Here is a 15790-nt window from a genome sequence, read left to right as displayed (position 1 = left end):
GGGAAGGGAAGTGTTCCTGATGCGGAAGCCCAGTCTGGGAACCCATTGGAAGTATCGAAGCTGATGGAAACGGCACAGGGGGTTCCTAATTTAAAGTAGCACTTCTCATGCCATACCCAGGGCTCTTGTGTGGGACCACTACCGAAGCCATGGAGGTCTCGCACAGACATCTGTGAAAGTGCCCCATGGGCACAGTGAACAAACTCTCAACCATAGATGTTGATTCACCAAATACCAGAGGTAGCAGCAGTGACATCACACGCCCTTTGACTTAAATAAAATTAAATTTGAGCCTGAATTTTTCCAGTGGTTCATGTCAGATTGCCCTACAATTCGTACGAATCGAGTAGGACTGTTTATCGGGACAACATAAACGCCAAAATATGACGTTTATTTTGTCCACGCACATCATCAGAGTATGTCGGCCAAATTCCTACTAAGCTCACATCCGGACCCTAACCTTACAGGGAACCAGACGACATCTGAAACCTCAGAACACGACTTCTCTAATTCCTCAAGGAAACCGTGGAAACAATCTACCCTTTCGTTGCCAGTCAGGCATGCCCAAAGGGAGACACCAGAAATATACAAATTGGTATTTCAACCATTTATGTAAAAACATGAGCTACAATTATTAGCAGGAGGAAACAAAGCATTGTAACTAGCATCACAAGAATGGTAAAAAAGATCAATAATTCAACCATTATCACAATATTGTATGATTATATGAATATATAATTATGCACATACATATACTCCTAACTTGTTCTACCTACACTATCGAGAGCAAAGTGGGAGTACCGTACGCCACAACTCTTGGTACAACCCAACTCCCTATACCTTTGTATGAAGTATCCTTTCATTCATTCATCAACTTTATTTCGATCATAAAAGATCATAAAAGTACACAGCACAGTATGAATAAAATACAAGATGAAGATAGTCTTAAATAACGTTATTACCATAAAAGTATAATTAAAAGAGGAACTAAAAATTTGATATATCATGAAGTGCATTTAGTGTGCCTAATCCAAAGTGCATGCCAGTATCTAGACAGGCCAAAAACCACTACTCTACGAGTATCAGTCATCAAAGCTCTTAAGACCTCGAGGTAGTAGCCCGGACCGACTTGTTTGCACAGTGGGATTATCCATTTTTTCTTTGAAGATTTGTAATATGGACAAAAGAATAACACGTATACGATTGTTTCTGAACTGGCATTGCACACGGTACAAAGGTCATCATTAAGAACATCTTTACACCACTTTAAACAAAACAGTTTTATGGGAAGGGTCTTATAACGAAACTGGAAAAATAGTTTACGTGCCATTGGGGGGACCATTTCATCTATTGTACCCTCAAAACAGTAGACAGATTTAAAATCTAAAAAGTCAGAAGTCAAGCGACCATTGGTTTTCACCAGTGCTTTTTTTATATGGCTTCCCAAAACCTTGCTTTCAGCTTTATTCTTGGTGTGGTCAGCTTTATTCTTGAAGGGGTGGCTAGGCTTTCTGGGTTTGTCCAGAACCCCTCCATTCCAAGCCTCCCAGCAGCTCTCTTACTGATCTGAACCAGGGGATCAAGTATATTGATGGTAACCTCAGGAGCTCTATTAAAGGCTTCCGGTAAGGGGCAAGCTCATCCACTGACCGTAGCCTATGCCAGAACATTAAACGTTTGTAGATTAGTTTGTGTACTAGCTGTATGTGTGCAAGGTCCAGGTACTGGAAGGTAAATCCACCAAAGATCTAAGGAAGCGATTTTCAATTACAGACAAGCAGTTTATGGGACCAGTGGCCCCCAGCTCCGTTCTATAGAGCGCCCCTCCTAATACCTTGATTTATAGATTTCCAGGGCAGGGCGAGCTGCCTGGACAGTGTTTTCGTAGGTATTTTGGTGATGTTAGCAGTCTGGTGTATAAATTGCATTTTGACTTTCTCAATATGTGCAGCCCCATTAATTGTCGATGTCAGGCAGATGCCAAAGTAGTCAAAGGCATCAACTCGCTCCAGCTTACTGTTTCCGATTGACACCGATCCTTCTGTGGGGTTGGCCGCTCCTTTTTTTAAAACCATATACTTAGTTTTAGACTCATGTAGCAACAATCCTCGGGCATCACAAAACATAACAAAATCATTATCTTGCGTGTTGCAAGGGAAGCACAAGGGCTTTGTAGGTCTGGCCATTGGTCTTCATCCAGCGGGTGGTTTCAGTCATGCACGCTCTGAACTTCAGCCGGATTCTGGGCGTCTTGTCTGTGAGGGGGAGACTGAGAAGTGCCTCATCACCGTAGGAGACGACGTTGATGTCATGAGAGCAGATGCTGCAGGCTAGAGGGATCATGTATGCGTTGAAGAGGGCTGGGCTCAGGGAGGATCCTTGCAGAACTCCACGGGTGAGGTCTGCAGGCCTGAAACATGATGTCAACTGATGCTTTCTTGGGTGGCACAGTGACTGCTGCAGGCCAACTAGTAGCATTTCATTTGCAGGCCCTGGGTACAGGTAGTACCATATAGTAGGGATTTATAAGTATATAAAATGTGCACCTTAGGTGTAGGCCAATTTTATATTTTTGGGGGATAGAGAACAATTACTTTGTGCACTTTACCACTACTAACCAGCGCTAGAGTCCTAATGTCAACAAAAACAACTCAGAAACCAGAAGGGGTGAAGGAAAATTTTGGGAGAAAAACCACACCAAGGAAGTCAGGTCTAGCACTTTCCTAGCCTCACTGAGCCATCTTTTACTGCATCCCTGCCTTACCGACCCTCACTGTGTCCTCTTCACTGCCTCACCGAGAGCCCGTTTTACTAACATTGGGCCGACACTTGTGCGCCGTGGTGCAAGGGGTCCTGCGTTACAAGCAGGACTGTTCTTGTGCAAGAAGGGGCGTCTTCCAGCACAAAAATAATCCTCAGAGGCATGTTCCTCTTTCTTTGTGTGCTTCAGAATGCAGCGCACTTAAAGAGAGGAAATAGCAAGGAGGAATAAACATATATCTTCTCACTACACCCACTTTTTAGGATGGCGCATCATTTGGACGCATTCCCAGGTTTGCATTTCTCAGTAAATCTGGGAATGCACCAAAATCCTTGGATGGATGAACGGGAACGCCCACACTCCACCCACGGAACGCCCACACTCCACCCACGGAACGCCCACACTCCACCCACGGAATGCCCACACTCTACATATGGAACGCCCACACTCCACCCACGGAACGCCCACACTCCACCCACGGAACGCCCACACTCCACCCACGGAACACCCACACTCCACCCACGGAATTCCCACACTCTACATATGGAACGTCCACACTCCACCCACGGAACGTCCACACTCCACCCACGGAACGCCCACACTCCACCCACAGAATTCCCACACTCTACATATGGAACGTCCACACTCCACCCACGGAACGTCCACACTCCACCCACGGAACGTCCACACTCCACCCACGGAACGTCCACACTCCACCTACAGAACGTCGACACTCCACCCACGGAACGTCCACACTCCACCTACAGAATGTCGACACTCCACACACGGAACGTCCACACTCTACCCATGGAACGTCCACACTCCACCCATGGAACGTCCACACTCCACCCATGGAACGTCGACACTCTACCCATGGAACGTCCACACTCCACCCATGGAACGTCCACACTCCACCCACGGAACGTCTCTCCAACGCAGAGTAAAACAAGGCAGCGACTTGCACTGCCTTCAATACTCAACATTTACTAAGCCACGCAGAGCCACGTAAGGACTTGTTTTATTACGTTACCTTGCAAGATGCAAGGTCCACACAAGCCCTTAGTAAATATGGGCAGAGCCCTCTCTGGCTTCTTTATGCCTTACCTAACCTCATCGAGTCCTCTTTCACTGCCTCGCTGTCCCCTGAGTAAATTCAAATATTCCCTCCAGACTCACGCACCTTCCTTCAGTGTCTTTAACCCTCTTCTAGCTCACCAGTGATTCCATTGATTGTTCCTTGTGTGTTCTGCTTTCAGCACCGGGGATGAACACGCGGCTGGAAACTGGGGCTTCCTGGATCAAGTTGCAGCCCTGAAGTGGGTGAAGGAGAGCATTGAGGACTTTGGAGGGAACCCCAACTCTGTTACCATCTTTGGAGAATCAGCAGGAGGGGTCAGCACTTCCGCACATGTGAGTCTTCAGTGAAACCAGTGGGTCCTTTTTATTTAATAATGTTAGACATGTGCATCGGACCATCCGCCATCTTGTTCATGGGGCCATGGGCACCGTGGTGACAGCTCCAGCCCCTGAGTCAGGTGGGGTGACTGACCGCTTCCAAAATAAGATTGTGTCCAACAAGATCACCCCCGAATGTCAGCTCCTTATCCCACTCGAGGCCTCATTCTGTGGTGGTTCTCAACTCTTTGAACAGGTGCACCAATAAGGCTAGCATCCTTCGACACATACATTGTGCATGTGTGTGTTTGCATGTGTGAGTGAGTGAGACACAGAGTGGGATGGTGAGAATACATCAGGGTATATTCACAACACCTGTTGCCTCCGGAGCATCACTTTCCTTGATGCTCTGGTGGCGCGGTGTGCTGCCTCATATGTACATGGAAACGCAAAGCCACGTTGTCTGACTTTACACGGCCTTGTAAATATAGCCCTCTTTCATACAGTGGAGAAGTGTGGCTCAATGGTTAGAGCGGCAGACCCTGATGCAGAGGTCTGGCCCAGGACCAGGGTTCAATTCCCGCCTCGGCGGCTCTTGGACTCAATTTCCTCGGACCTAATAATTCTCGCCTCGGCGGCTACTCTAATCTTGGGTCCCACTCTGTGACTCTGGGCAATAGCTTGCTTAATCTCCACAACGGCCCCAGCAGCGCCTGGAGGCCTGGCTTCACCTTGGTAGTGCCCAGGAGTGGACGCCTCACAGGAACAGACCAGGAAGGGTTACCACAGCGTTATGAATATAGTGCTACGAGACCTCAGGGTAGAAGGCGCTATATAAATACAAACACAAACAGCACTCTGAGTTAAGGGGGCGTGTCATGGGTGGTTCTGTGAGTGTTCCCGCTCAACATCCATTGATTTTTGACACGGCCCCAGATTTACAAGGATTGGTAAATTTGAGGCAGCCCCAATAACGAACCCTTTATAGTTTTAATCCTCCTCGTCTTTTGCTCTTTCTAAGTGTGCTGCATCCTGCGGCGCACACAGAAGAAGCAACACGCCATGAAGGAAAGGGTCCCTTCCTGCACAAACACAATCATCCCTGCAACGCAGACACCCTTGCACCATGGCGCCTGCATTGGTATATGGCTACTGTTTTGGCGTCCTGTTTTTTTTAAATGATGCAGCTCAGTGCAGCAACATTGCTTGCGGCCCCAGGCTGCGCCATTTCATTGTAAATATGCCCCAGGGGGTTAGAGCTGACATCTTTGGCATTGTATTCCGCCACACATTGTGCTCTCACCCCCATTTTTACTGAATTTGTTTTTGTTATCATTAGAATTCTGTGCACTTTACGCATTCCAACCAGTGATAAAGTGCCTGCGCTCTTTCCCTAAATATGAACACATTGGAATACACCTGATTGGTACATTTAATTTACTTGTAAGGCCCTGGTACAAGGTACTACTTGTAAATTAAGTGCTACTAGGGGCTGGCAGCATCCATTCTGCCGCCCACTCATTTAATACTGTAAAATATACCTACAGGCCTGCCCCTGCCCCTGCAGCCCCTGCCCCTGCAGCCTCTGCTCCTGCCCCTGCCCCTGCAGCCCCTGCCCCTGCAGCCCCTGCCCTTGCCCCTGCAGCCCCTGCCCCTGCCCCTGCCCCAGCCCCTGCAGCCTGTGTGCGCAGTTTTAAAACTGCCTTTTTAGGTCTCGGCTTCGAGACCTATTGCAGCCGAGTTGCTTGTCAAGGGACATAGAGCTGGGTACGAGCGCCGATTGCACCTCGTGGACGCGCCCCCTGGCTCCTCCCCCCCAGCCGTGCAAATCTCTTGCTCCACATTCACACTCACGGAAGCACACACTCACGCACGCACGCACGCACACACACACACACACACACACACACACACACACACACCCTCCCTCTCTGCCCACTCCCTCTCTGCCGCCCCCACTCTACCCCCACTCACCGGGCTCTTTCCCTCGCAGCAGGTCAGTCATGGCAGCAGGCAGACTTGGTGTCTTCCTAGGCGATCTTCAGCTGATGTGCACGCCCACGCTGGTCTCGTGCGCGCCCGCCACGCTGTTTCGCGGCCGTTGATCCTCAGCTTGTTGCTTACAGCCAGTGGGTTGAACTTGAATGTACTCGACAAAATTTCCTTATATATCTAAAAACTGAGCATCATCTTCATCTCACGTTTGTAAAGGTAACCATGAACACCAATTGTGTTAAAATATATTGAATACAATAGATCACCTTCCACTCGCCCATACATATACTTTAAATTCCTTATTCATTATTTATTAGAACAAAACAACGCAGAAGATAATTTTTGGTTGTCTGTGGGTGGGGAGATGGGGTTAGCACTCTGCCCTCTTTTCCTATCATTGACTCTTTGGCGCCTATAGGAAAAACCAAAGCTGCTTATACATTAGAGGAATTCTGCATAAGGATTATTATAGTGTGAGTGCACAGTTCAGAGTGCGCAGAGTGCAGAGTGTGAAGTAGTGAGTGAGCAGAGTGTGAGTGCAGAGTGCGCAGAGTGCAGAGTGTGAAGTAGTGAGTGCAGAGTGAATGTGCAGAGTGTAAATTCAGAGTGCAGAGTAGTGAGTGCAGAGTAGTGAGTGCAGAGTAGTGAGTGCAGAGTAGTGAGTGCAGAGTAGTGAGTAGTGAGTGCAGAGTAGTGAGTAGTGAGTGCAGAGTAGTGAGTAGTGAGTGCAGAGTAGTGAGTGCAGAGTAGTGAGTAGTGAGTGCAGAGTAGTGAGTGCAGAGTGCAAAGTAGTGAGTGCAGAGTGCAGAGTAGTGAGGGCAGAGTGCAGAGTAGTGAGTGCAGAGTAGTGAGTGCAGAGTAGTGAGTGCAGAGTAGTGAGTGCAGAGTAGTGAATAGTGAGTGTAGAGTGCAAAGTAGTGAGTGCAGAGTAGTGAGTAGTGAGTCGTGGGTGCAGAGTAGGGAGTGCAGAGTGCAGAGTAGTGAGTGCAGAGTGCAGAGTAGTGAGTGCAGAGTGCAGAGTAGTGAGTGCAGAGTAGTGAGTAGTGAGTGCAAAGTAGTGAGTGCAGAGTAGTGAGTAGTGAGTGCAGAGTAGTGAGTGCAGAGTAGTGAGTGCAGAGTAGTGAGTAGTGAGTGTAGAGTGCAGAGTAGTGAGTGCAGAGTAGTGAGTGCAGAGTAGTGAGTGCAGAGTAGTGAGTGCAGAGTAGTGAGTAGTGAGTGTAGAGTAGTGAGTGTAGAGTAGTGAGTGCAGAGTAGTGAGTGCAGAGTAGTGAGTAGTGAGTAGTGAGTGCAGAGTAGTGACTAGTGAGTGCAGAGTAGTGAGTAGTGAGTGCAGAGTAGTGAGTAGTGAGTGCATAGTAGTGAGTAGTGAGTGTAGAGTAGTGAGTGTAGAGTAGTGAGTGTAGAGTAGTGAGTGCAGAGTAGTGAGTGTAGAGTAGTGAGTGCAGAGTAGTGAGTAGTGAGTGCAGAGTAGTGAGTAGTGAGTGTAGAGTGCAGAGTAGTGAGTGCAGAGTAGTGAGTGCAGATTAGTGAGTGCAGAGTAGTGAGTAGTGAGTAGTGAGTGCAGAGTAGTGAGTAGTGAGTGCAGAGTAGTGAGTAGTGAGTAGTGAGTGCAGAGTAGCGAGTAGTGAGTGCAGAGTAGTGAGTAGTGAGTGCAGAGTAGTGAGTAGTGAGTGCAGAGTAGTGAGTGCAGAGTAGTGAGTGCAGAGTAGTGAGTGCAGAGTAGTGAGTAGTGAGTAGTGAGTGCAGAGTAGTGAGTGCAGAGTAGTGAGTAGTGAGTAGTGAGTGCAGAGTAGTGAGTGCAGAGTAGTGAGTGCAGAGTAGTGAGTGCAGAGTAGTGAGTAGTGAGTGTAGAGTGCAGAGTAGTGAGTGCAGAGTAGTGAGTGCAGAGTAGTGAGTGCAGAGTAGTGAGTAGTAAATAGTGAGTGCAGAGTAGTGAGTAGTGAGTAGTGAGTGCAGAGTAGTGAGTAGTGAGTGCAGAGTAGTGAGTAGTGAGTGCAGAGTAGTGAGTGCAGAGTAGTGAGTAGTGAGTGCAGAGTAGTGAGTGCAGAGTAGTGAGTGCAGAGTAGTGAGTAGTGAGTGCAGAGTAGTGAGTGCAGAGTAGTGAGTAGTGAGTAGTGAGTGCAGAGTAGTGACTAGTGAGTGCGGAGTAGTGAGTAGTGAGTGCAGAGTAGTGAGTAGTGAGTGCATAGTAGTGAGTAGTGAGTGTAGAGTAGTGAGTGTAGAGTAGTGAGTGTAGAGTAGTGAGTGCAGAGTAGTGAGTGTAGAGTAGTGAGTGCAGAGTAGTGAGTGCAGAGTAGTGAGTAGTGAGTGTAGAGTGCAGAGTAGTGAGTGCAGAGTAGTGAGTGCAGAGTAGTGAATGCAGAGTAGTGAGTGGTGAGTAGTGAGTGCAGAGTAGTGAGTAGTGAGTGCAGAGTAGTGAGTAGTGAGTAGTGAGTGCAGAGTAGCGAGTAGTGAGTGCAGTGTAGTGAGTAGTGAGTGCAGAGTAGTGAGTAGTGAGTGCAGAGTAGTGAGTGCAGAGTAGTGAGTGCAGAGTAGTGAGTGCAGAGTAGTGAGTAGTGAGTGCAGAGTAGTGAGTGCAGAGTAGTGAGTGCAGAGTAGTGAGTAGTGAATAGTGAGTGCAGAGTAGTGAGTAGTGAGTAGTGAGTGCAGAGTAGTGAGTAGTGAGTGCAGAGTAGTGAGTGCAGAGTAGTGAGTGCAGAGTAGTGAGTAGTGAGTGCAGAGTAGTGAGTGCAGAGTAGTGAGTGCAGAGTAGTGAGTAGTGAGTGCAGAGTAGTGAGTGCAGAGTAGTGAGTAGTGAGTAGTGAGTAGTGAGTGCAGAGTAGTGAGTAGTGAGTGCAGAGTAGTGAGTAGTGAGTGCAGAGTAGTGAGTGCAGAGTAGTGAGTGCAGAGTAGTGAGTAGTGAGTGCAGAGTAGTGAGTGCAGAGTAGTGAGTAGTGAGTGCAGAGTAGTGAGTAGTGAGTGCAGAGTAGTGAGTAGTGAGTGCAGAGTAGTGAGTGCAGAGTAGTGACTAGTGAGTGCAGAGTAGTGACTAGTGAGTGCAGAGTAGTGACTAGTGAGTGCAGAGTAGTGAGTAGTGAGTGCAGAGTAGTGAAAAGTGAGTGCAGAGTAGTGAGTGCAGAGTAGTGAGTGCAGAGTAGTGAGTGCAGAGTAGTGAGTGTGCAGAGTAGTGAGTGCAGAGTGCAGAGTAGTGAGTGCAGAGTGCAGAGTAGTGAGTGCAGAGTGCAGAGTAGTGAGTGCAGAGTAGTGAGTGCAGAGTAGTGAGTGCAGAGTAGTGAGTGCAGAGTAGTGATTAGTGAGTGCAGAGTAGGGATTAGTGAGTGCAGAGTAGTGAGTAGTGAGTGCAGAGTAGTGAGTAGTGAGTGCAGAGTAGTGAGTAGTGAGTGCAGAGTAGTGAGTAGTGAGTGCAGAGTAGTGAGTGCAGAGTGCAGAGTAGTGAGTGCAGAGTAGTGAGTGCAGAGTAGTGAGTAGTGCAGAGTAGTGAGTAGTGCAGAGTAGTGAGTAGTGAGTAGCGAGTGCAGAGTAGTGAGTAGTGAGTGCACAGTAGTGAGTGCAGAGTAGTGAGTGCAGAGTAGTGAGTAGTGAGTGCAGAGTAGTGAGTAGTGAGTGCAGAGTAGTGAGTGCAGAGTGCAGAGTAGTGAGTGCAGAGTAGTGAGTAGTGAGTGCAGAGTAGTGAGTAGTGAGTACAGAGTAGTGAGTGCAGAGTAGTGAGTGCAGAGTAGTGAGTGCAGAGTAGTGAGTGCAGAGTAGTGAGTGTGCAGACTAGTGAGTGCAGAGTGCAGAGTAGTGAGTGCAGAGTAGTGAGTGCAGAGTGCAGAGTAGTGAGTGCAGAGTGCGGAGTAGTGAGTGCAGAGTAGTGAGTGCAGAGTAGTGAGTGCAGAGTAGTGAGTAGTGAGTGCAGAGTGCAGAGTAGTGAGTGCAGAGTGCAGAGTAGTGAGTGCAGAGTAGTGAGTAGTGAGTGCAGAGTAGTGAGTAGTGAGTGCAGAGTAGTGAGTAGTGAGTGTAGAGTAGTGAGTGCAGAGTGCAGAGTAGTGAGTGCAGAGTGCAGAGTAGTGAGTGCAGAGTGCAGAGTAGTGAGTGCAGAGTAGTGAGTGCAGAGTAGTGAGTGCAGAGTAGTGAGTGCAGAGTAGTGAGTAGTGAGTGCAGAGTGCATAGTAGTGAGTGCAGAGTGGTGAGTAGCGAGTGCAGAGTAGTGAGTAGTGAGTGCAGAGTAGTGAGTAGTGAGTGTAGAGTAGTGAGTGCAGAGTGCAGAGTAGTGAGTGCAGAGTGCAGAGTAGTGAGTGCAGAGTAGTGAGTGCAGAGTAGTGAGTGCAGAGTAGTGAGTAGTGAGTGCAGAGTGCAGAGTAGTGAGTGCAGAGTGCAGAGTAGTGAGTGTAGAGTAGTGAGTAGTGAGTGCAGAGTAGTGAGTAGTGAGTACAGAGTAGTGAGTAGTGAGTGTAGAGTAGTGAGTAGTGAGTGCAGAGTAGTGAGTGCAGAGTGCATAGTAGTGAGTGTAGAGTAGTGAGTGCAGAGTGCAGAGTAGTGAGTGCAGAGTGCATAGTAGTGAGTGCAGAGTGCAGAGTAGTGAGTGCAGAGTAGTGAGTAGCGAGTGCAGAGTAGTGAGTAGTGAGTGCAGAGTAGTGAGTGTAGAGTAGTGAGTGCAGAGTGCAGAGTAGTGAGTGCAGAGTGCAGAGTAGTGAGTGCAGAGTAGTGAGTGCAGAGTAGTGAGTGCAGAGTAGTGAGTAGTGAGTGCAGAGTGCAGAGTAGTGAGTGCAGAGTGCAGAGTAGTGAGTGTAGAGTAGTGAGTAGTGAGTGCAGAGTAGTGAGTAGTGAGTGCAGAGTAGTGAGTAGTGAGTGTAGAGTAGTGAGTGCAGAGTGCAGAGTAGTGAGTGCAGAGTGCAGAGTAGTGAGTGCAGAGTAGTGAGTAGTGAGTGCAGAGTAGTGAGTAGTGAGTGCAGAGTAGTGAGTAGTGAGTGCAGAGTAGTGAGTAGTGAGTGCAGAGTGCAGAGTAGTGAGTGCAGAGTGCATAGTAGTGAGTGCAGAGTGCAGAGTAGTGAGTGCAGAGTAGTGAGTAGTGAGTGCAGAGTAGTGAGTAGTGAGTGCAGAGTAGTGAGTGCAGAGTGCAGAGTAGTGAGTGCAGAGTAGTGAGTAGTGAGTGCAGAGTAGTGAGTAGTGAGCGCAGAGTAGTGAGTAGTGAGTGTAGAGTAGTGAGTGCAGAGTGCAGAGTAGTGAATGCAGAGTGCAGAGTAGTAAGTGCAGAGTAGTAAGTGCAGAGTAGTGAGTGCAGAGTAGTGAGTGCAGAGTAGTGAGTGCAGAGTAGTGAGTGCAGACTAGTGAGTGCAGAGTGTGAGTAGTGAGTGCGTAGAGTAGTGAGTAGTGAGTGCGGAATGCAGAGTAGTGAGTGCAGAGTAGTGAGTGCAGAGTGAGTGTGCAGAGCAGTGAGTGCAGGTGCAGAGTGGTGTGTGCTGTTGAGTGCAGAGTGGTGTGTGCTGTTGAGTGCAGAGTGGTGTGTGCTGTTGAGTGCAGAGTGCTGTGTATTGGCAATGTAAATGACAATGCCATTTATTTATGATTTAAAGAAAAAAAAGAAATGTCATGAGCAATGCCAATAGCTCCACCTTTAATGATGCCGAGACCATTGCATTGTAAATGCTTGTTGATCTGGCAAACTATACCTTTTGCCGCGCCTAAACCTTCCTTTTTAATACTTATGTAGCCCCTAGCTACTCATAGAGCTGAGTGCATAGTATTTAAGGGATACCACATGTTTGTTTTAGTTTTACATGTCCTGAGTGACATTTGTTTGCGGTATTCAGAAAATATATCAAAATTTTAATATCAGCCTTCAAAAGTATTGAGTTGGAAATATCTTCAGACAGAAATATAGTCCTGAGAATATCAATGCCAAGAATATCAATGTTAAGGTAAGTAATGTTGAGGTTAGAAATATAGAAAGTGTTAATATCGATTCCAAAAATATCCATGTTGTTAATATCAATGTTGAAAATATTGCTGTTATTATTCTCGACCCTGCTCCTCATGGGAGTATTCCAGCCTGAACTGCCAAGCCGGGTCCTCCTGGACCAGAAACAAGCATCCTAGGACCGGTTTCGGGGCAACACCCCTCATCAGCCAGGATAGCTTGAATCCAGTGGCATAGCGGGCAAAGCTGTTGCATGGATTCTGTCCAAGAACTATGCGTAGGATTATAGGACCTTGGTGAGTAGAGACGGAGTCATCCTACCACCTGAGTACCCATAAGCCCAGGACCGACGAGCTATAGTGTCTCAATTGCCCTCCTCTCACTCACAGAGAAACAAATGATGAGACACCCCAGAACACTACACCCCCAGATCTCTCTGGAATCGCAGTAAGAAGACACACCCTTTTGCTCGCACTCTTGTACTTGTCCACAAAAAGATCTGTCAGAGACGTGAAACAGTTTAAAATAATTATTTTAACTAACGTGCCCTAACATGCAGTATACGTGCCACAAAAAGTAGTAAAATGCAGAGTACAAATACAGTCCGCAGAGCATTCAGTCCATAAACCATGAAGGGAGATGTCATCATGAAAAGACAATAGAGCCTGACCTCCCGCCCCTTGCTAAGAAGCTGTATTATTATATAATACAAGATCTCCGGGCTTTGTCAGCAGACCCCATACCTTAGCCTATAGAGGGTATATCTACATCACAGGTGCGGTCTCGCTCTTCTCCCTGAAAAGGTCCCTCTCCAAGCGTGTTCTACCTATTTGTGTATTTCCATAAGACGAAAGTACGTTGTCCCAAATCTCAGCTGCGTCAGTATGTTGTGTCTAGGTGCTAAGGCCTGACCAGAACAGAATAACAAGAGGCATTGTTTAGCGACCTTGCTCATGATGTTCAGATGAAATAACAGGAACAGACAGAGAAAGCACACAGCAGACTGTTCTCATGTGAAAAGTGCGAAGAAAGCCTTTGAAAAAATAAAGCTATGTAGAAACATGCGCAAAGCCGTGTAATGTCTGAAGATCTCATGCGAACTTAGTGGAGACGACAACTTCCTGATGGGCTGTTGGACAGGCCCCAGGAAGGGCTCGCTCCCCCCCCGCATGACGGAGCCCGGACACCGGCTCTCCAGGTGCTACCCACAGAAGCAACCCGCAGCCCGTCCCCTACGGGACGCCTGCCCCCGAACACCTCTGTATCACTGGCCCGGGCCACCGTCAGCACCATTGCCCGGGCCCAGCCGCCATCTTGGACACTGCACCACGAGGCCGCGTGGCCTCAGCTCGACCCCAACCCTGGGCCTGGCCAGGCCCCGACATCCCGGCACCACCATCCACCCAGGAGGTGAACGGACCACTTGGCAGGTCAATGGGAGAGAGGAGTGTCGATGGCTCTCCCCCGCCAGGTGCCGATCGCCCCCAGCCTCCCCGGGCGCTGGCTCCACCCCCCTGCTGGGTGTCTGGACTCCCTCATCCCGGACCTCCCGACCTCCAAGTGCGAGGGTCCAGACATCAAAGGGCACCAGACCTATAACTGAGGCAGCTCCACAGCAGGAAAGCAGTTGTATCCTGGAGTCGAGAGACACCGTGAAGAACTCATCCTTGACGGACTGCTGGCGCTGCCGCAGCTCTGCCTTGTGAACTGTCGTCCTGCCTGCTGGCGCTGCCGCGGCCTTCTGCAACCTTCATCCTCGTAGGGACCTGCTGGCGCTGCCGCGGCCCCTTGCAACCTACGTCCTCGTCGGGACCTGCTGGCGCTGCCGCGGCCCGTTGCTATCTACGACCTCCTCGGGACCTGCTGGCGCTGCCGTGGCCCGACCCTCCAGAACGCCGAGCTCGAGGATTGTGAGCTATCATCATTCCACCTCAATACCAGATTGGTAACCAGACTGTCCCGCTACCCCCTTTCCCTGCCAGAGACTAGAATTGAGAGGATCCTCGTATCCTGATCTCACTGTACCGTATTACCTTACTTCAAGAACTGCATATAAAAAGCGTTAACCTTATCTTTTGTGTGGTGTCCATCTGTGGGGGGGAAGTTACTTGTCTGTACGATCGCTAGGAGGCGGCTCTCCCCGGAGGCCTCTCCCCTTGTCCTCGGCCGACCCTCCAGGTCCCGTCTAACATTGGTGGCCAGCGGCGCGATCCGAACCAACGCGTAATCGTACAGAGAGTAACTCACCCCACGACTAAACCACAATGTCAACCAAAGAGAGCGGATCCACAGAGAAATTCCAGATGGAAAAACTAGAAGAGTACAGCCATCGAGAGCTAAAACAATTTTGCATAGAACTAGGCATTGCTACCACCGGTCTGAGCACGAAAGAGGACTTCAAACACGCCCTAGAATCTTGGGCAGAAACAGGTACCGCCAGACCCCGGGACCAAAACGTCGAAGCACCAGAGACAAACACCACTCCGACCGAAGAAAGAAGAGCGGGTCTCTCCCGGGAAGAGATCCAAGAACGAGAAAAAAGCAGACTCCACGAATTAGAGTTGGCACGGCTCAAGTTGGACGGAGAGCTGAAACTGGCAGAACAAAAGATAAACTTAGAACACTTACGGCTCCGAGAAGAGCGAGAAGAAAAGCAAAGACAAAGAGAACTCGAAGAGAAAAGACTGGCATACGAACACGAGCGCAAGCTCGCAGAGATAGAAATGCGGAAACAGAACAAAGAACTAGGGGTGCCCGAGCAACCGCGCACCCCAGGCGCTACAGAACCAAAGGTCCACATCCCTAAAGATGCCGTCCGAGAATATTATCGGAACGACGACATACAACAGAGGTTCAAGGCCTACGAGATCGCCATGACCTCCCACCGGATCGATCGAAGTGACTGGGGAGCCGGTCTATGGGGGAGGTTCGTCAATGAAGGCCGCGATGCCCTGCTACAGCTTCCGGACCATCAGATGACGTCCTATGACCACATGAAGGCCGCCCTCCTCACTCGATATGGGCTCACGCCCGAGATGTACCGCCAGAGGTTCCGCGACTGCACACGGATCCCGGGTACGACCTGGGTAGAATATGTGAACTATTTCAGCCGAGCCTTCGAGGGATGGATAAAGGGGAGCCACGTAACTACTTACGAGCAACTCTTCAACCTCATTGTGTGGGAGCACCTCTCCAACAACTGCTTTGTCGAGCTCAGGCAGCACCTCCTCGACAGTAAATTGACCGAACCACGGCAGCTCGCCGCCGAGGCTGACCGATGGGAAAGCACCCGAGTGGCCCGGAGTGGGCCAACCGAGCAGAACAGAACCAGCCACGGTCACCATCGTCCCCGAGGAGGAGGAGGAGGCCAGGGCCGGGGCAGAGATGCCGTCCCGGCAGCTCCCGCCAACACCACCCCGCCCCCGGCCGGTCGGGGAAACCCCCCGATGCGCCCAGGGTTCCGAGCCAACGTTACTTGCCACCGGTGCCAGCGAATCGGCCACTATGCCAGCGACCCAAACTGCCCAAAGAACCAGACTCCCGGGCCCCGCCAGGTCGCTGCCGCCGCCCTAGGAGAGGAGCAAATCTCCGAAGAGCATGAAGAGTACGAGCAGGAGCCGCCCGAATGGGAACCTACCGCCATGGTCCTAGCTTGCCTAGGGGGAAGAGACATGATCCCGCGGGTCCCCCTGCCCGCCAACACCAGAAAATACAGCCAGTGGGTGAACATAAATGGGCGC

General features: G+C 49.6%; 1 protein-coding gene across 2 annotated transcripts in view; it reads left to right on the top strand.

Moving 5' to 3' along the window:
- The window catches only part of LOC147689505 (pyrethroid hydrolase Ces2e-like), a 279745-nt gene that overhangs the window by 142819 nt on the left and 121136 nt on the right, over window positions 1–15790 (top strand). For both annotated transcript variants that reach the window (XM_086942262.1, XM_086942261.1), the window contains exon 5: window positions 4018–4171. In XM_086942262.1, coding sequence (XP_086798388.1) covers window positions 4018–4171 — 154 coding nt within the window. The remainder of the gene's footprint in view (window positions 1–4017; window positions 4172–15790) is intronic.

This window comes from Lissotriton vulgaris, chromosome 10 (genome assembly GCF_964263255.1).
Source record: "Lissotriton vulgaris chromosome 10, aLisVul1.2, whole genome shotgun sequence".
Classification (NCBI taxonomy): domain Eukaryota; kingdom Metazoa; phylum Chordata; class Amphibia; order Caudata; family Salamandridae; genus Lissotriton; species Lissotriton vulgaris.
This window is presented reverse-complemented; position numbering and strand designations above follow the sequence as displayed.